Here is a 21439-nt window from a genome sequence, read left to right as displayed (position 1 = left end):
TCCTTTCTTCCGTCCTTCCTCACTTGTCTTCCCTCTCTCCCGAGCTTCCGTCTCACCTCTCTCCTTTCTTCCCTGTCTCATTGTTGTTCTTGTTCCTTCTCTCCCCTCCCTCTCTTGCCTCTCACCCTTGCTTCCTCCATCTCTACATTCCTCCCTCCCATCCTCCCTCCCCTGTCGTTTCCACTTACCTGCCATCCTTCTTACCTTTCTGCTCTTCTCTCTGCCTGGCTTCCTTCCTTCTTCTCTCCCTCCCTCCCTCCCTCCCTTCTTTCTCTTTCTTCCTTCACAACTCCCTGCATTCCTTCCTGTCTCCCTCCCTGCTTTCATCCTTCCTTCCTAACCCCCTTGCCTTCCTTCCTTGCATTCTCTTCTTTCTTCCTTCCTTCCCTTTCGTTCCCACCAGTCTTCCATCTTTCTTTCCTTCTCTCTCCTGTCTCCCTCTCTTTCTACCTTCTTACTACCTCTCTCCCTTCTTTCTCTTCCTCCCTCCCTCCATGCCTTCCTTTCTTCCGTCCTTCTGCTCTTTCTTCTACCTTCCGCACCCTGCCCTCTCTCCCTGCCTTCCTACTTCCCCTCCATCCTACGCTTCTGCATGCCCTACCTATATCCTCCTTCATTGCTTTCTCCCTTTCTTCCTTCCTTCTTTCCTTCATTCCTACCTGGCTTTCTACCCTCCTGCTCTGCCTGTTTTTCATTTTTCCTTCCCTCCCTCCTTCCTTCTTCCCTCCTTCCTTCTCCCTTCACCCCCTCCTTTTCTCCACTCCCGCTGGTCGTCTGTTGGGCTGCCCGTGCCTGCCCTGTCATTATGATTATCGGAATTGCGGACTCAGGTTTCCCAAGAATGCCACTGGATTATTTCATATACGCTGCTTTATGCACCCCCTCATTTCCCCTCAGTATCAATCCTCTCAGGGTGGCAATACATTTAGCATTTCACTCCAACTAACGCCAGACTGTTTCATTCAGCTAAGAGTGAGTGAAAGGAACCTGTCAGTGTTAAGACTATCACTATGAAGCCCTTCAATTTAGTTAGCCTACTGTTTTCCTCTAGTCACTAAAAGATCGTTTACTAGTACTCAGTTTAGGAGGGCAACTTAGTATTGAAATGATCCATGGAACATATGTTTAACCCTTTGGCTACAGCCGGCGATTTTGGCACAGCCCGCTTTGACAGGCATTTATACACTCAAAAATTAAAATGCTTTTCCAGTGTTTTTCATTGGTGTCATAAGTTTATGTATAATAAAGTTTTTATATCTAGCATTAGAACTGCCTGAAAGTTGAAAGTTTTGTCAAAATTTATTTTTTTTATTGAGTAAATTTGCATTTTAAAACATTCATTAAAAATAATATATAATATTGGGGTATATGTGGTCTAATTCACAATAAAGGCTGCAAATTATCCGTGTTTTATCGTGTTACAACTACAAAAGTGTACTGCCAAGGTTTCCGTGGAAAATAATGATGTGATTTTCCAAAAAATAAAACGATTACTTCCTGGCAAATCTATACAATAAAAAATATAATTGTAATGGGATCACATTCTGTCATGTTCCCTGAAAAATAGAAATTATCCATGATTTATTGTGTTACAGCTACAAAAGTATACTGCCAAAGTTTCCATGGAAAATAATGGTGATATTCAAAAAATTAAACGATGACTTCCTGGTAAATCTAAACAGTCAAAAATATAATTGCAATGGGATCACATTCTATCATGTTCCTTGAAAAATAGAAATAATGGAACGACAGTTTATCTACCCTAACTAACACTGACATACCCTCTTGTACGCCTTCTGAGTGTGATATTTCTTGAAACAGGGGATGAGGCACAATGCAGGTTTACTGATACATTCATTGCAAAAATAAGAAGTCTGCTTTCTTTTACATTGTCCCTCACCTTTCAGCTTACGTTTTGATGGCTCAATACAGCACACACAGCAGTTTGGCTTGTGTGTCTTGTTTTCAGATTTGGATACAAAACGCTTAGCTAATTTATCCAGTCTTCCGATTTCTGGGTCATCATCACAGTGGTTTACCTCTGATCACACTTGAGAGACGTGTATGACAGAGGGGAAAAATCACCGCTCTTCCCATGCTTGGCCTACGCCTAAAAACTATCCTTTCAAAATAACTTTATCACCCACGTTTATCACCCACGTACACTTTTTTTCTAGTATAAACTCAAACAGGATGAGCTACAATAAATTGCATATATATACCTGTATACCTCCAATAGGTAGATTATATGTGTAACACAGTGAGACAACGATGATGGATAGAAAACCTGATCAGATCCCAGCAGAAAACACTCTTATTTCGTATATTGGCGCTCTATTCTGGCATTGCACGTATATTGACGGTTAGCTATATGCATTGATCTTGATGTTATTTAGATACCTAGCATAAATCTTACCTGAAGGAGGCTAATAAAAAGGGTCCAAGGCAGAAGAACTCGAGCGTGTGGGCGGTGCGTGAGTGGTCAGCCACGAGTCGAGGCAGGTTGGATGTTTAGCCTACATCACCCGACGCTGGTGGCAGCTAGAGCAACTAACTTCACGGCCACACTCAGGAGAGAGTGGTAGATTAAAGTCATGTAAGTAAAAAAAAAAAAAAAATCGATAAAGTGGACTACAGTCGAGTCAAGGCATTTTTTTTTTTTTTCGACCATGAAAGCACAATTAGCCAAAGGGTACCTTCAGGCTCAAAGTCGCTCCTAAGCTTTGTTAAATCACCCAGTGGTATGAATAACTAAACAAATACGTCATCAAAGTGAGGTAGTTTGCTCTCCCATGGAGAGCAGTTTTTCCTTGGGTAACTAATCCCTCTTTATTCATTTTTATTTAATTCTCTAAAGGTATTTGTAGAGTCGAATGTCAAGCCTCAAAAACACATTTCGAGGGATCCTATATTCTTGTACTTTCATTAATCATCGTGGCAATGTACACGGAAATATACCCTTGGGTCAGGCGGCTGTCTTTATTGCGCGCTGAACTGATGGGGAATTCGTAATTATATCCATTAATAAGCACCAAAAAAAAGCACTCAGCTAAAAGCAGCAAGATTTTTTTAATACGTCATTGTGTTGACGAGGTTTAGGTATTATTAGAAAGTCATCATAGAAGTGTTTTGGTCTCTCTCTCTCTCTCTCTCTCCTTCTTCTTCTTCTTCTTCCCTCGCTTCCCCCAACCCCTCCCCGTGGCAAATTGAGCGTCTCCCGGGTATAATTTCTGCGTGTTATGAATTGGAGGGGTCATGCTAGCTGGGCCAGTTACATTTTTGCTGTGACTTGTGGTAAACATAAAATTACTCTCTCTCTCTCTCTCTCTCTCTCTCTCTCTCTCTCTCTGCTGGACCCTCCCAGGGGCTGGGCCCAGGAACTCCTTTCTCACCGAGTTACTGAGTTGCTGTGGACCTATTATCTTACACCAGCCAGTCCAGCGCCCTCGATCGCCACCGCATCCTTCATCGCCGTGCAGCAGGGGTAGGGGTCTCCCGTATGACTTGTTTGTAAAATAGTTTTTTTGAACCTTTTTAAAACCTCCAGATGAAAAATATATATAATGCACACAGTTTTGTAATCATGTCACTGAAAATAAAGCTAATGTATTTAAACCATATACAACTAAACTACACACTTGGTGATTTCACGCAGCTTGCTACTGGCAAAATAGTGGTGCGGCAGCGGCTGCTTGAGTTGGATCACACCTGGTTCAGTGACTGCAGTAGTAGCAGTATTTGTAATCTCAGGTTCATCTGAATGTGAACCATATACAGTGCAGGTTGAAGTTGCCCTTCTCATGCGGTCCATCATCCTCCTTTCAGGGGATACTTATGGAGCTGAGCAGGTCCATCACCAAGTTATATCAGAGCCGCCTTGTGAAAACATCCATCTCCAGGGGTGGAGCTGTGTCCAGAGAGGAAAGAATGTGTGCTACTTGCTCCACTGCCTCTCTTCCCATTGCTTCCTCTTTAGTGGCATGTATCGAATACTGTATACTGAATATTTAAATGTAGGTTAGTCATGTTCCTCAGAGGGTCCGGCTGCAAAACAGCTTCACTGCTCTCTCTCTCTCTCTCTCTCTCTCTCTCTCTCTCTATCTATCTATCTATCTGTCTACCTCTATATATATATATATATATATATATATATATATATATATATATATATATATATATATATATATATTTTTTGTTTTAATCATGTTGCTTCTCTCCGTCCCTTTCCTCTCCCCATCCCTATCATACCTCTCCCCTCATTCTTTCCCACCCACCTTGCAACATATACATGCATATGTTTTGCTTCTATTCATACTTGCAGAGTCCAAGTCTGGCGGAAACTATTGTATGTCATCAGTATACCATTCTTTTAATATTGTTCTAAAGGCCATATTTCAGGTATCTTAGGAGGCATTGTAACACCTCTCCCATAGCAATGAATATTGCTTTATGCACCATATTACTCCTTTGTACGCAGCTAATATCGACCTAATATCATCGTACATTGCATCAGTATCTTACATGATACTGAGGTGTAATTCAGTCATGTAATCAATTTCTGCCTCATCAGCAGGGTAGGGGTCCAGGGCTAGGCTACTCAGTCCTGACATTCACGGAAGTAACCAACCTTGCTTGCTCCTGAGTTGCATGATACGAGCAATGAGATCCCAACCATACCTCGGATGGAAACCCATTATGGATGTCATCCGGTTGGAACACTTCAACTCCCTAGACCACCAGGCATCATTGGTTATTTGGATAGCGGTAAGTGCTTTCCTAAGTTACTAGAAACCACTTGGCTTGTCACTCAGTGTAGAGTCACCTGAAGGTTGCACTTTTTTGAGAGAGTGGATGGCGAGCCAAATAAATTGGTAAGGAATGAAATTTGTGATATTTCCAAAGCCATTTCGAATACGACTCAAATTCTTCCATTCCATTAGCCATGCACAGTATCGGCTCCCACTAGTTTACTGCTAGGGAAGTGCTGGAAGGGTAAAGAAAATGCGTGGTTGCTTTGGTGTTTATATATCCAATATGACATTTATGTAAATTAATTATGGAGAGATATTTCTTGTTATTATTTACAACATACAATAGGGATTATAACTGTGCATGTAAAGAGCATATTTCTTTGGATGTTTGATTATTTAAATAAATCAAATACGTGATAAAATACATGTAATAATGATAATAATAGTAATAATAGCAGTATAATATGGAGTTACATATATTCATCCCATGTGATGACACAAACGTATGTACACAATAAACAAAAACGGGACATGGATATTTTCTTAGGCCATAAAAATTTCATATATAAATAGCTTTGTACACTTTTATTACTCTAGTTGGCATCGGGCGCCGTGGGACAGGGAGATGCCGTCCCTGGCGATACCTGGCAACGTTCCGGAGAAAAAATAAAAATAGTAATTGGCAACTCAATTTCGGCACCTGCTGATCCCCGCAGCGAAAAATTTGACCCTTATTGACGGTGACCATAGGGCCCAGAGTGGCTCACCCTGGCGCACGTATAATTAATTCTAATGCATTTTCGCTAACCCTCGTAATTACACATTTTGCGTAACTGATCCTTCAATTAAATGCCGGAAATCTCTTGTAGGACTCCGGAATGAGACGTACAAGGGCTTAAATGAGAGAAAAAAGGCTTAATTTAGTATTTTTATAAGCTCTTTTTTCGTGTTGCCGTCAGGAAGGGTCGGTGACTAGATGGTGTGTGTGTGTGTGTGTGTGTGTGTGTGTGTTGCTGGGCTATTCTGGATGGAGGTAGTTTTGTCGGTGGAGAGAAAGGGAGGAAAAACAAAATAAGGGAAGAATATGTGTATAAACAGAGAGATACACAAATGAATCGGTAGAAAGATAGATAGATATATAGGTACACAGGCAGCTATATGGGCAGACAGATAGGAAGACAAGAAAGAAAGGAGGAATACGTAAAAGGAGAGAGAGAGAGAGAGAGAGAGAGAGAGAGAGAGAGAGAGAGACGGGGGGGGGGAGGCTCTTGAACTACCATAAGTAACAATGGTAAAAGAACAGTGACAGACAACAATGAAAGAAAGACACATCGCGGAACAAGGTGAAGGGGAAACATATGTAAAAGACTGAGCAGGGAAGAGTCGACGAGATGAACACATTATTTAAGATGAAAGGCAAGAAGGAGAATATGGAATGATAGATAAGAAGATAAGGAAGAAAGGAAGATAACAGAGAAACGGAGAGCCTGAGGGAAAGAAGGAAGTGAGAGGACCTAAAAATAATGTATTCTTGGTGATCTTTTTTTCTGTACTTTTTAAGATGAGAGAGAGAGAGAGAGAGAGAGAGAGAGAGAGAGAGACAGACAGACAGACAGACAGACAGACAGAGGCAGAGAATTATTTTTGCAACGATAGAGGATAATTGACGGAGATCGGAGAGAAAGGGGAGACAGAGGATGGATAAAAGAGGGGAAATTGAAAGGCGGAAGACGCAATTAGAGAGAGAGAGAGAGAGAGAGAGAGAGAGAGAGAGACGGGGGGGGGGACTTTGAGGGGGTTGGGGGAGGGGGACTAAATCTGATTAGGCAAGAACAAATAATGTGAAATTTCCTACTAAATTACTGATCCTCTTTCTTCACACGTTAGCATAAAAGTATAATTTTCCTTTTGACCTTTTGGCATGTTGTAACCTTCTGTATTTAACCCTGTATTCTATATGACGGTCGATATTCCAGCAAATGCCAGAATATTTGTTTCAGCTGAGGGTGTGTCAAGGGAACCTGAGAGAGCTAGTGAATGTGCAATGGAACAAGTACAAGAGTATGAGATGCGGAAGCTTCGGAGACTTTTGGTTAATGCCCTTGGTGTTGTCTGGTGTGGGAGGATGATTTTTGTTGGTGTGGTGTGAGGAGGTGGTGTGGTGCGAAGGGGTGGTGTGGTGTGAAGGATTGGTGTGGTGCGATGAGTAGTTTGGTGTGGTGTGACCCCTAAAGTCGCTAAAGTTTACATAATTTAAGCATCTCGCGTCCGAAACCCGTTCATGATAAACAGGGATAGGGCTGCTTGTAGAAATGTTCCCGCACCAAACGAAGAGAGGGGAGGATTTACTGAGAGAGAGAGAGAGAGAGAGAGAGAGAGAAATCCATTGACAGTCGTAAAAAAGAGCACAGAAATCAAAGGTCGAAACGAATCAGAGAGACAAAGAAAGCCCCCGATCAACAGGACTGACAAAGAAAGGAAGGGGGCACTAAAATAATCTCTGTAGCCCATTCTATTTGTCGCACGGGACCCTTATCGACCCAAGTGTGATTTATATATATACATACATACAGACAGACCCCTTGGCAATTTATGGATACATCATTTCTCACGGCAAGCGTAATGGAGTACAAAGAATTTCCAAGACTTCTGTACCCTATGGATCGAAGTCAGTGGCAATAAAAAGGGTGGTCTCTTTATTGCCTTACATGCCCCTTTCCACCGTATTCCCATTCACGTTGTATATTCCAGGATTTGATTTGAGACTGTGTTGTAAGTGGTTTGATTCCAAGATGGAGTGGATATAAGAAGACTGAGGGGAAAAAATTAGGAGACGGGGCTTGTAACTTCCCTTCTTTTAACCCATTCAGTCAGAGGACGTACTCAAATTCTGATCTTGCCACCTCCATTATTTATTCATTTATTTATTTATTTTTTTGAAGAGGGGATGGAGAGACAGTATGCAACGACAGAGTTAGATACAGTCTTCATTATCCCCTGTAACCTGACTTTCTTCCTAAGCTAAGAATAATCGTATGGAGATAGTAGGAAAAAAATATAAGTACGTCATCGGACTGAAGGGGCTAAATTTCGATTGTGCATTATTGTTTACAGGTCTGGGTATCACCGACTGGAGAGAGGGTGGACACAGGGTCGAGGGTTGGTTGTGGAGGTGGAGTGGCGGGGGAGCTGGGATGGACTGTCGACTGGATGAAGGGAGGAGCTTGTTGGACGATCATAAAATACAAACACTGTGACCCTTGACATTGTATATTGTATTTTGATTAGCGTCGTGTGGTTTTGTGGATTTCATCACTGCGATGCGGTGAATGGAGGGAAACACAGATTAATGCACTAACATCCACTACAATTATCAAAATACATAAAAGGGTATAAATAGGGGGTTACCATTAAACAACTGAACGACCTTACTGACAATAACTATTAATCTGGACAACTGGTTTCATCCATATTCTTGGTATACATGATTCGGTAAAAATTAATACTCGTTTCCTTGGTATACTCTGAATGGATCTGGTCATACAGACTGTGTATATTTATAGTTACTCTTTTATTACAGTTACGTATATTTAGTCCTGCACCTTTCAGACGATTTTATTCATCTGGGGAAAGACCTTTCCAAAAAGAGAGGGAGATACAGGAGTCATTAACCTGTTCAGTACGAGAGATCTTTCCTGAATTGAATAAAATCGTCTGAGGGTAGAGAGAACATAAAACAAAAAGACGTCCTCAAGTTGATGCGGTTTGTTGTCCGTCCACCTTGACTTGCCCAAGATATTCGTTCTTTTGAGACCTATTCCTTGTAGTTCAGTAGTAAAATGTGCCAATAAAATGCCTCTACATTCATTTCCATAACATTTTTGCGTGACTAGAACTACTGTCTACTCGCATTGCAGCATTCATTTTTCTCATATCTCAGCATTCAAGAAGAATTAAAGTAATTTTTAAACCTAATTATAGTTATGTAGACAGAGCCTGGTGTAAATCTCTTGTTACAGCTTAGCATGCAGAATGAGATTTGGAAATTTTGAACCAAGTGAACGAGAGCAAAATATATAGTTTTTATTATTATTATTATTATTATTATTATTATTATTTTACAGTTCAACATTCATGACTCGGAGACGGCAATCTTAAGCCAAGTTAAAGTGGACAGAGTATCACATTTTTGTCTAGCTTCCGTACCAGACCAGACCCAGAGTGGCTGTCAAGCTAATTCGTTGTCGTAAAACCATGAACGTCTCCAGGTGTGACGATGCTGATTCGGTGGGGGATGTGTGTGGGTTGGAGATTGCGTGTAGAGATGACCTTACTGTTTATTCACATTCACTGACCTTACAGCCTCAGTCAGCCGTCCCTGCATAATAACCTTGTGTGTAAGCAGCTTCTAAGACTGACAAACATTTACGATCATTTCCTCGTCGTAACTTTTTTTTTTTTTTTTTTTTTTCAGTACAAGAGAATGAGGAGTAAGGAGTATTCCCACATCGCTCTTAACTTCCAATGTCCAACGACTTTATTTTTTATTTTTCTTCAACTTTTTTTTAACCCTCGCTCGATTTTACTCGTTTGATGGATTTTTTTTTTTCCTAGTTGAGAGGTTAAATGTTGCCTCATTCAACTTCTTAGTTAGATCTGTATAAAATCGCCGAACAAAATTGTCTGGTATTAGCGAGACAAAAATAAAGCCATCCGAGTGATGTGGTTATCCGTTTTGATATCATGGGTGACATTGTACTGTATATCTGTCCAGCAAAATCCAGAACGCGTGACTTGGCTGAGGCAGTTTCTAACAGCCCTTTGGTTACTCAAGTATGCCTTTCATCTTTAATCACTAGAATTACTCAAAAGCCTTAGTAAAAGAACTTAACACAATCAGTGGGACGCTATGGTATTAATTCCCACTAATGGGTTAATTTAGTTTGTGATAGACTTTTGTAGCTGGAGGAGTTAGCTATGGCCTAGATTGACCCCTTCATTAAAAGAGGCCTCCCCCGAAACCAAGTGAAATTACAGTTACAGGACTATAGTACACAAGACTTTGGTAGAGGGCAAAATAGTTAATTATCTCTACGAAATACAAGAAGTCTTGTTTATTTACGGAGGAAAATGATCGTAAGATATTATAACAGCCTCAGCCCTTTATCTTAACCTTTTCACTACAGAAACGCACATATATATATATATATATATATATATATATATATATATATATATATATATATATATATATATATATATATATATATATATATATTCTTACTATTATCGTGTTTTCTTCCCTTGGGAGAGATTTTTCGGACCACAGGAGTTGGATACAACCCTTCATTAATCTCTTCGTAATGTAAGGGTTAATGTGTTGAATCTCGACACATAATTTGGAAAGACCTCTCTCATTGAAGGGATTAATGAAGGCCTTATCTAACTTCTCTATTTCATGTGACGCTTCTAAGCTGAATGAAGTCGGCTGGAACAGGAATTAGCTCTCTCCCTCTCTCTCTCTCTCTCTCTCTCTCTCTCTCTCTCTCTCTCTCTCTCTCTCTCTCGTACTGAAAGGAATTATGGACCAGGGGACGTAATTATAAACTCTCTTACTTATAACCAGTGTTTAAGATTGCTTTTGTATGCGTTTGTCTTCGCTCAAACTGATACCAAAGAGACTACAATCAAACTACAGTGAATGTTAAAGCGATAAAGTAAAAAGAAAAAAAAACTGCCTGCAGTAATTGTCAACTGTTAAGAAGACTTGTTCATCCTGTAAATTAGTTAAAATCCTTCATAAAGAGGACCCCTGATGTGACCCCCACTCCTCTTCACCCCCACTCCCCACATTGATTGCGTTGTGCGTCGGGCGATTGATTGTATAATGGATAACAGTAACATGTATAAAAAAAAAAAAACACTGAACAGAGTGACTATAATAATACACACCGACGGACACATATAAGTGGACATCAAACTTGAATCTCAGAAAGTCGCACCAGGTTATCTCTCATTTGTTTCCCTCCTTATAAAAAATCAGTAACAGCCAATCCCATTATACCCCCTTTGAGGCGTAGGGCACCGAGGCTAGGCTACCTAAGTTCAATATATTTAAAGGATTGATGACCAGACTATGTCCCTTTGTGGTGGTACATGATCGAAAAGCCTCCCAGTCACCTCTTGGGGTTCGAACCTATGGAAGGGCGTCACTCCGACTGAGGCATTCTAACCACTAGACCACCAGGCGCCAAAAACACATGTATAAAATGCATCCCTATATATATATATACACACCAAACATTATGCACCAGTATAACCTCCCGTTTCTTCTCCTCGCTCATTTTTTGACTCTGTGTTTTTTTTATTTTAATACTACTGGACGCGTGCTAAGTGATCACAGATTACATGGGCTTATCTTACGCATTTTGACTGGCCTGCATAATACCTCCTTTTTCAACACGATGATTTTTTGAAGTTTATTCTTGATACTACCAGACAGATTTATTTAGTAAAGCCCCGTTAAAGAGGTCATGAACGCTCTATGTAACCCCATTCACTTCATAAATTCTACCCCACGCTGAATAAAACCGTGTGAAAGTAACATGAATAAGCGAATAAAAAAATGTCATCGGATTGAATAGGTTAACTTTGATACATCTCATATCCTAACTGGCCTGCATAATGCTTCATCCGTGTGCACCCCTTTTCAATATTCATCTCATAACCTCCATATCTTACAAATCATGAATACTTTGAACATTACTTCTTAATACGCACCTTTTAGATATGCAGCTGCTAAATCATAAATGCCTTATGTGTTCCTTTTTTTTTGGCACCTCTGATATGCAGCTGCTAACTTCCATGTTCCACATACACTGGAGAGTATTCTTTTTCACATGACTTTACGCTGTTGTGTCCTAAGCATCTAAGCATACGATTGTGCAGTCAAGTTCAGAGTACGCACACCAGCACGGAGACATACCCACACGTACACATCCTGGCTGGGGTTGCGATGCACATGTAGTCACAACAGTACACTGGGCCAGCTTGTAAACATCCAGGTTAGGGCAGGACGACATGTTTCTGTTTGCCATCCCTTTTGTGTCGCGAAAATTCTCGTGTGTCATCTTTGCCGAGGATCGTATTCTCGTCAGCTTAGCAGGCTGTCTGGCACCCCTTCCTTACCTGTTTATTTTTGCATGGGATACGAAGATTATTACCTATATGCCATTTATGGAATTTATCTTAACATGAATTTGTCAGTAACATGTAAAAAATGCTAATATTGATCTCTTACGATTTGTGCCATCATTAAAAATTTATCAATAATATATAAAAGAATGCTGACGTTTATGTAAGCTATCTCTGTATAAAAAATGCAGAAGAAACGGACACGGTAAAAATGAAGTGTAATAAGCAAAATAAAAAGGTATCGTTAAGGAGGGAGTGCTAGAAAGCATCTTAATTTTACGAAAATACGATCCTAAATCTTCCTCTTCTTCTTGCCCTGACACTCCCAAGGTTAGTGGAGTGACAGATTGCCGCGTCACGTTTCTCCTTCCAATCTCCTTCCCCGTCTGCGCCTCCGTCAGTCAGCTCTTCCTTATATATACACCCCTTTGTTGCGGGGGTGACGGTGCAAGTGCAGTCTGGGATAAAAGTTCGCCTACTATTCCACTGCACCTCCTTCACATTTAGGGCATTGTCTACTTCTTCCCTTCCCTGGCTCATTACACCAAAGGGAACTGTACGGGCTGAGATACATAGCCTACCCAGCCTCTCTCCTCTGGAACAGTAGCCGGCAGACGGAAGTGGGAAGCAGAGGAGACAATATATTAGGCGAACTTTTATCCCTGACTGTATCTCCTGTCCCCGTGACGTGTGTTCGTGTTTGTTGTGTCCATTTGTGTTCAGAAAGGACTCGTGTGGATGACAGATATGATGAGGTGGTTTTTTATGTTTCTTCACGCTGTTCCTTGTTCAAAATTTGCATGTTTTCCTTAATCTCTATAGATATTCGATTTTCATATTTTCCTTATGTATTCTCTCCTCTAGGTTTCTTCTCTTTTTTCTTTAATTCTCTCGAGGTTTTCATGTTTACTGCAGCTGTTCTTACTCTTAGACTTCATGGTTTTCGTATTTTTTAAATTTTCGTTTTCCGTAACTCTACTTTGTGTATGTTTTCTGTATTCTCTCTTTTATGTCTCACTGTTGTATCTTAATGGTTTTATCTGAATCCTTTAATTTCCTGCTTCCATATTTCTTCAACACTCAGCACCAAGTCTTACACGTCTACCTTTGGCATCTCCTTTTGGCTAACATACTTGTTTTCTCGTCCACTGCAGGTGAATCCCATCGCTTTAGGCACCACAACCACACCATTCCACAGCCTTCTCCTACACGTGTAAGTAAACATCCCTCTCGTGCTCTGCAATCCAGCGCAGTTGTGAGTTTTCCTTTTCACTCACATTTTTTTCATTTTTTTTTTGGGGGGGAGGGGAAGGCCGAAAAAAGCCGAAAAAATACCTGCACTATCACAAACTGCACAAACTCTCTCCTCGCCATTACATACCTCCTCCCTCATCGCAAATAAATTTTCGTTTTTATGTAGCAGCTTCTTTTTTTTGTAAGGAGGAAGAAAAATACCTTCACCATCACATACTTTCTCCTCACCACCACATAGTCCTCCCCTTCTCACCACCACCACCACCGCCGCCACCACCTCAAGTCTCTTCCATTTACCCTCGGATCCCTGACGATTATTCTAAAGATGCGCGTCGCCTGAGAAACTACGGCGATATGTCCAGCTTTACTGTCGGAAATTTGCGACACTTCTTAAACTCTTTCCCTGCGAGATACCGTGCACTTTTTTCCCCACAGGCACTTGGAGCGTCGTTGATCACCCCCAAACTTGGAAACTTCTGCCCGTCTGTTCGACAAGAAGATAGTAGGCCAAGTTGGAATTTTGTCTTTCAGAACGAATTATGTCATTTTATTTTATTATACTTTATTTTATTTAAGTGGCTGTTACCCATTTCTCTACGATCACGTAATTTTCCTTTGGATTCATCTGTTCGACAAGAAGATGTTTGGAAAAGTTAAGATTTTGTCTTTTTTAAAATATATATATATATATATATATATATATATATATATATATATATATACCTGTTATCACGTTACTGAGATGAAACACTCTTCATTTTAATCAAGCTACCATTATATGGTCGAAAAATCTTCTGTTGTAGCCTGAATGAAATGGGGAATAAAAAGCATCGGAAAGAAGGGCTTTACCCCTTCAACCCGAGGACATCTTTTGTGTTATTCTTGTTACCTCTAGAGTATTTTGTTCAACCTAGGGAAAACCCCTAGCTGGAAAGGGGTCAATACAGGTGATACCAAACCCTGGGATGAAAAAAAAAAAAAATCGTCTGGAGCTAGCATCCATATTGTGAAAATGACGTCTTGGGTCTTAAGGTGTTACCTACATTTTTTTGTTAAAGCAGTTAAGGTTCCGTATTTGTCTCTTAAATACACTTATGACTATCTGAGCACCTTGTTTGGGTCGATGTTTTCATCTTAAGCACTGCAGCAGTTTTGGGGTATTTCCAAACACATGCTTAACTCAATACATGCCTTCCACTGTCCCACTCTGATATGTAGTCCCTGTACCAATTTCTCATCAGTTAAATAGCACCTTTTAGTCCCCCTTCACAGTCCCACATATACAGGTATCATTTTTAAATCCAGAAACTTTGTTCAGTAATTACTCATTTATCAAGAATCTGTCTCCTATAAACAAGTCCATCTGGTCGAAAATAAACAAACACTGCCCTGTCACTTTCCTCGAAACTTGTGCCTGCTTGTAAACGCGAAACTGGGAGGTACCTTACATCGTCTGGTTATTCTCACGTACTCGCATTATTCATGTACAGTACTTGAGATAAGCTGATCACAATCCTCCCATAACTTATAAATCGCAGTAAACGCCTAAGTGACCCTTCACACTTCATATATTTATAAATGATAAGAGATTATTCATCCGTACATAGATATCTTTATCACATATAATTACAAAGTTTGCTGAATATATGATAGACTGCTGCCTCGTGTGGTTCTAACCAGCACTTTTCCCTCGTCAAAGCGGTGGGATAAATGTGACTCGTAATGCCGTTTTCTTGTTGGGATGGGAGACTTATGTAGCACCTATTCCTAAGCGATTTAATTTGCATATTGCGCCTTAATATTCCCTTGGATGTTGTCAATGTCTTTGCATCAGTAACATGCAAGAGGACATTAACCTCCTCACCCTTTCATAGTACGAACAACTTTCGTATCATCTCAGCTAATGCCATATGATTTTATTCAGCTGAGACACAGGGGCCTGAGAAAAGCCTCAGTGGTGCCATTAATCCCTTAACAGTCGGAGTCAGTCGTATAATGTCTTCCGGTTAACGACAGACGATTTAATTTAGCAGTGCGTCAGTCCTACCATCCTGAGAGGAAGGTGTTATGTTCAGAATAAATCGCCTGGAGAAAAATGCTACAAAGTCTCCCATGCAGACAAAAATACGGGCAAACACTCGTCCAAGCGCCAGTCACTCACTCCACTCTCACGTCTCTCCACTCGTCCACAGGCTAACTTTTTCCTCTTCCTCACTTTTACCCTCAGTACTCTTTCTTCTCATTCTTCTGTCCCCACTCACTTCCAGTTTCTTTTTGACCAACTTCTTGTTTTTAGAGTCACATTTTTCTCATTATTAAATTTCTTGGCTGTCGTACCTTCTCGTCCTTCGTTTCACTCCTTTCCATTGACGCAAATTTTGCTGTCACTTCATACTTTTATCAGTCATTGTTCTTCATTCTTTCCTTTCCACATCTCCACTGGCAAGTGTTTTGCTTTCAGTCACTTGTTTTTCACTTTCACTCTTCACTTTTATTTTGCTGTTCCTTCTCTTCCTTCATTTCATCCTTTATCGTTCCTTTAGTTTATTATCCGTCATACTTTACTCATTTTCCTTCCTTTACTGACCAGCCATTGTCTCGTTTTCCTTCATACTTTTCCACTTGTCCATGGCTCATTTCATTCATTGTCAGTCTATCGTCACTGTTATTCTCATTCACTGATTCTCTCGTTTCTCTTCATTCCTTACCACTGTCGTACATAGCCGTTTTTCACACTATTTACAACCATTTCAATTCTGTCATCTCAAATCTTGCCTTCTCAGTCTTTCTATGCTTCTAATGTACTTGTTGACTTCATGACAATTTGTTATATAAAGAATTTATTAATTTTTTATTTGCTTTTATTCACCCATGTTCGTTGCGTATTATATCTGCTTTTATCACTAGTATTCATTTCGTGTTATGGTCTGACTTTGCTTCCTGGATCCTTTCACAGGTTGTAATTATGTTTCAGTTCAGCGTTGTCGCATTTTGGCCTGCCCAGTTCGCCAGGTCTCATTTACATATACATACCTTCATTATGCGCACACTGGCCGGCGTTACGTATGGATAGGTCCGTGTGGCATAGACATTTCCAGCATTCCATTATATTTATGTAATGGTTGGAGTGAGTATGTCTGTTTTTGCCGTTCCCTACACATTCATTCACCCCCTCCACTCCCTGCCACATCCCTCCCTCTGGTACCCCTCCCAGCTTCTCCCTCTCACTCTCCCGCTCCTCTTCCTGTCATTCTACCCCTCCTTTCTCCCTCTCATTCTCCCATCCTCCCTCCCTCTCACTTATCTCTCCTCTTTCCTTCTCACTCCCTCATTTCTCTGTCCCTCACACTTACCCTCTTTCTCTCGCTCCTCCCTCCCCCACTTTCTCCCTCTCACTCCCCCCTCCTCTCTCTCTCTCTCTCTCTCTCTCTCTCTCTCGTTTCCCTCCTCTCTCTATCCCTTCTCCGTTTTTCCTCTCATTCCTCCCCTTTTCCTCTCATCCCCCTTCTCCTCCCTGCAGTTCCCAGCTATAGCCAATTCTGGATTTTTCCCCGTTCTTTTTTGTAATTTTGGTCGCGTTCATTTACTTCTCAACCATATATTTTTTTTTCTCTCTCTTGTGATGGCTTTTTTCCTGCACGCCCAGTTTTGCAGTTACATGAATATATCTTCTTCTTTTTTTTTTTCTTTTTTTTTTTCAGTGCACAGAGCAGCACAGCGTACAGTGGTGGGTTGCAGTGAGCGCCTCTCTCATATGTTTCCATTATTTTTTCTACTTCCTTTAGAGGGCTTAAACTTTTTCCTGTCGGCACGGAGGCAGGCTGTCCATCCAGGCTATCTGTCCACCTATCTGTCTAATTCCTCATTTATTGAAAAAGAAGTTCTAGTTACGAGCTAAAAGTATTTGGTTTTGTATTTAGCGTTGCTCACATCACACTATAGAACACCCCGTTGGTGGCTTCCAGTCCCAGGGAAAGATAGTCCCTTTCCTATAGGTTGTAGTGCACGAAATACTGCGGGTGCCTGTGCGTGTGTGCGTGGGTGTGCGTGTGTGCGTGCGGGTGGGGCGGATGTGCGTATGGGGGAGGCAGGTGTGGGCTGGATGAGGAGGCATGTGAGGCGAGGGAGGGATGTGTGAGCCTGGCGTAGCTGTGGTCAGAGGCTCGGGTGGGGCCTCGGTCCCCGGCGGAGTATGGGTCGGAGTAGGCCGGGTCCACGTAGCTGTCGGGGTAGGCATTGGTCGGGTACTGGTCGTAGGGGTGGTGGTGGCCGCCGCCCCTCACGCTGCCACTGGTATACCCGCTCACTTCCTGCACCGGAGACAGAAGGGTGGGAGGTTAGTTACAATGTCACGTGAAAGCAGGTACCTAGAGTAGTCAAACACAAGAGATATAAAGCCAAAACATCTTAACTGGCTGGTGTGATGCTACTCAGATACGAATGTAAACATTCGATATCATTACCTGTCTAACTAATACACCATAATCCTTGGTGTGTGTGTATGTGTGTGTGTGTGTGTGTGTGTGTGTGTAGCCAAAAGTGTAAAATGGATTTTGAAAAAAACTTGGAATGATGAAATTTGGTCCCAGGTGGGCCAGTTTCAATATCATGTAGACTGATATTTTCTAAGAGGATGTTTTGGCCCCTGATAATTGTTCCCTTTGGTGTTACAATACAGGCACGTGGACGAGGCTGCGGGGCATTTTCGTGGGGAGGGGGGGTTGTCCATCTGCACTCCAATATCTGTTATTTTCTTGATGCTATGAACAGACGATTTTATTCAGCCGAAAACGGTGGTAGTTGTTTTAGTATGATGGTGGTGGTGGTAGCTGTGGTGGTAGTGCTGCTAGTTGTGATGATGATGGTGGTAGTGGTAGTAGCTGTGACGGTGATGGCGGGTGTGGTGGTAGCTGTGGTGGTGTTGGTGGTAGCCGTGATGATGATGTGGGTGGTGGTAGCTGTGGTGGTGGTGGTGGTGGTAGCTGTGATAATGGTGGTGGTGATAGGTGTGGTGGTGGTGGTAGCTGTGATAATGATGGTGGCGGTGGTGGTTGTTGTGATGGTGGTAATGGTGCTGGTAGTGGCTCAAACTGCTCTCATTTGGGCAAGTGTTTTGCAGTCGGCTCTAATTTCGACAAATGCTGAGCGCCTCGATGGTGCCACAAGGCTCGTATGTGTGTGTGTGTGTGTGTGCGTGTGATAACCTATCTTCTATTCTGCATGTTGCAGGTTAAGGATTTGTATGCTTCTTGGGGTTTCTTTGCTCCAGTGATTTATTCCTCCACTGTCGTCAAAGAACCGTGCTCTTAGTCTCCCCCACCCGGTGATATAAATATCTACTATATATAGGGCACTTTCTGTCTGTCTGTCTGTTTGTTCACGAACTACTCCCTCTCACTTTACCTGGCCTTAACCTACATATTTGGAATCCTTATGACCTATGGAGGGTTTTAGGGGGGTCAAAATTCAGATCTGGGTCATTTGAGGAATCCGGTTGAGTGTTCGTCTTTTTGGCCCGGGCAACGCCGGGTACCCCTACAGCCCAATTGTTGGCATGGAGACTCACAGGACCTCCATTTCGGACATAGGCTATATGAGGTTGACTCCGAGGCCATTTGAGGTCACCGGTCGGAAGTCATTTATTTTAGGTCACCAGTGATAGTAAACAAGTATGCACAAATACTGTGCATTAGTCTGTGAACGCTGAAATAGAAAGTTCCTGGACCTCTTATAATCCGTCTTCAAAAGTATAAGAGGTACATGGTCTTTCTGGAGTAGAAAGAAAGACTGAACTAGAACAAATAGGACTGGAGTGTTTGTCTTTTTGGTCTTATGACCCAAGGAAGATTTTAAGACCAAAAAGACAGATGGTTTGAGAGAGAGGGGCAGAGTAGTAAGAGTCAGATACATAAAGAGGGGATACGACAGCATGGTGAAGGAGAGAGAGAGAGAGAGAGAGAGAGAGAGAGAGAGAGAGAGAGAGAGAGAGAGAGAGAGAGAGAGAGATGAGAGGAAAGGACAGGAGAAGGAAGGTAAGGAGGGGGAGGGGGAACGCCGGATACCCCTGCTAGTACAGTATATTACCACAGAGAGTGTAAAAATAAAGAATAAACACTCTTCTTTCATTCTCACTTGGTAATCACATTATTACACCACTCTATGAATGATGTTCAACCCTTTGAAGCGGAGGCCCTCATAAACTGAATAAGATCATTTGACGATAGCCAGAATAAAATACCTACGTGTCAATCAACCATGATGGGTAAATTACCATCAGCTTTGCAATTTTCATCAAATTCGTGCAAAGAAATACTGTCGGCGAACGTGTGGCATAGTCGCAGTCAGTAAGTTCGCCTAATATAGGCTATCATCTTTTACTTTCCCTATCCTCGGCTATCCAATGCGGCAGAATTGAGTCCCGATACTTTTATTTGACAAAATGCGTCAGTGAATGGAGTAAAGAATATTCCATAACTGTGAAGTTAACGCAGTGGAAGTGTAGGCGAAACATTGTCCCTGACTGTATATACGTGGCAGTGAGCTGATGCACTCAAAATTCACAGCATCATACACACACTTTTGAAGTGCTCGTAAAGTGACAGTATGTTGATGTGCCAATCACCGTCTCGTGTCACGTCACCTAAGGAAACTTTCATAGGCTTATTTGAAGAGATTGACAAAGGCGAGATATTCTGGCCGCTGCTGGCATGTATATTTCCCTCAACCGTTATTTATGGCCTCCAAGCTATGGCGTAGACCACACTGCTGTCTTCTTCTTTTCTTCCTTTTTATTCTTCTAAACACCTTTCAGTTCGGTACCATTCAATCATTTCTCCTCCAATTAACTTCAAACTTGGTACAATTATTCCTAAGGCAAATATCCTCAGACATCTTCCTCTTTCATTTTTTTTTTTTTTTTTTTTAGCCTTTTAAAGATTTTTAGTGGGTCAAAGGTCAATCCATGCAAACACACTAACTGAGTGATAAGTGGCAACATGAATCCCTGAAAGATACCAATTTTGAGTGAAGTGAGGATAATCAGTCCTATAGCTGCTTGAGAATTTCTAGGCAATCCTAAATTTTCTTATATTCTTGTAAACACCACACGATTTTATTAAATTCTGGCCTAGCAGAGACTTATCGAAACAGAGACGTTAGAGACTGCATTCCTTTACCTTTTCAGTACTCTCTCTCGTGTTGAAGAAGCTCGTCATTAGGAAGCAAGAATATGCTAAAGATAAAACATCGTCCTACTAGAAAGAGCTCAGTGTTTCAAGCAAAGGCCTAAATTGATCAGTTTTCTGGTTTTCTGTTTCTGAACTCTGAATCTGGCGATGATTTTTCAAATTTATTCCTGCAATTTCTAGACGACTTTATTCAACTTACGAGACACGTTGGGTTGTGAACGAGCTGAATGATGACTATACATTACATTACGAGAGGAGGTTCCAAAGCATTAAAAACTAAGGATAAAACAAAAATAATATGAGTTACGTCCTCGGGCTAGAGACTCCAAACTTTTGGAGCTGTAACTTTACTGGATATAATGGGTAAAAGTTAATCTTATAAAACAGCTTTGCTTCCTGGATGCTTCCCCACCACTCAAAAACTGCTAAATTCAATATTCATCTTTCAGAAGTAAATTTTTCGGTTTCTCCAAAATTTTTTCCATGCCTTTATAACCTACCTCACCTAACATCAAACCTCACTGCTTTTACCAGCACCGCTACATCTTTACCTACATCACCACACCACACAGCCCACATCACCACATCCACATTACCACACCTCCTACAGCATCATACCTGCACATTACCACACCTCCCACATCACCACACCCATATCACCTTACCTCCCACATCATCACAATCCCATCACCACTCTCACGTCATCACAAACATCGCACCACCCATATCATCACACCAACCACATCGCCAGACTCACATCACAGCGTTCATATCACCACACTCACAGCACCACACACACATCATTCCCCCATATCACCACATCTACAACACTACACCCACATCACTACATTGACATCACCAAAATCACATCACCACACCACCTAATCACCATGTCTACATCACCACTTCACCACACGCTCACTGCGCCTCTCGTGGTACATGCATTTTCTTTTTTCTCTTACTCTTTCCCACAGCCTGCTCTTTTTCTCCTAACTTCCACGGCATTTCAACTCTTCCTCCCTCCCACGTCCAATGCCTCGTCCTTCTTAGCTG

The 21439-nt window shown here is 41.5% G+C and overlaps 1 protein-coding gene across 1 annotated transcript in view; it reads right to left on the bottom strand.

Annotated features, from left to right (window-relative positions):
- Positions 1 to 16717: 16717 nt before the first annotated feature.
- The window catches only part of LOC145392850 (fibroblast growth factor receptor-like 1), a 210090-nt gene continuing 205368 nt past the window's right edge, over positions 16718 to 21439 (bottom strand). The window contains exon 10 of the mRNA XM_080267136.1: positions 16718 to 17509. Within this exon, the coding sequence (XP_080123262.1) occupies positions 17189 to 17509 (321 nt within the window). The 3' untranslated portion in view covers positions 16718 to 17188. The remainder of the gene's footprint in view (positions 17510 to 21439) is intronic.

The sequence above is a fragment of the Coenobita brevimanus genome, chromosome 23 (assembly GCF_032717465.1).
Source record: "Coenobita brevimanus isolate Jiangsu-jjx chromosome 23, ASM3271746v2, whole genome shotgun sequence".
NCBI classification, from domain to species: domain Eukaryota; kingdom Metazoa; phylum Arthropoda; class Malacostraca; order Decapoda; family Coenobitidae; genus Coenobita; species Coenobita brevimanus.
Note: the sequence above shows the minus strand (reverse complement) of the source record. Positions and strands in the feature narration are given on the sequence as shown.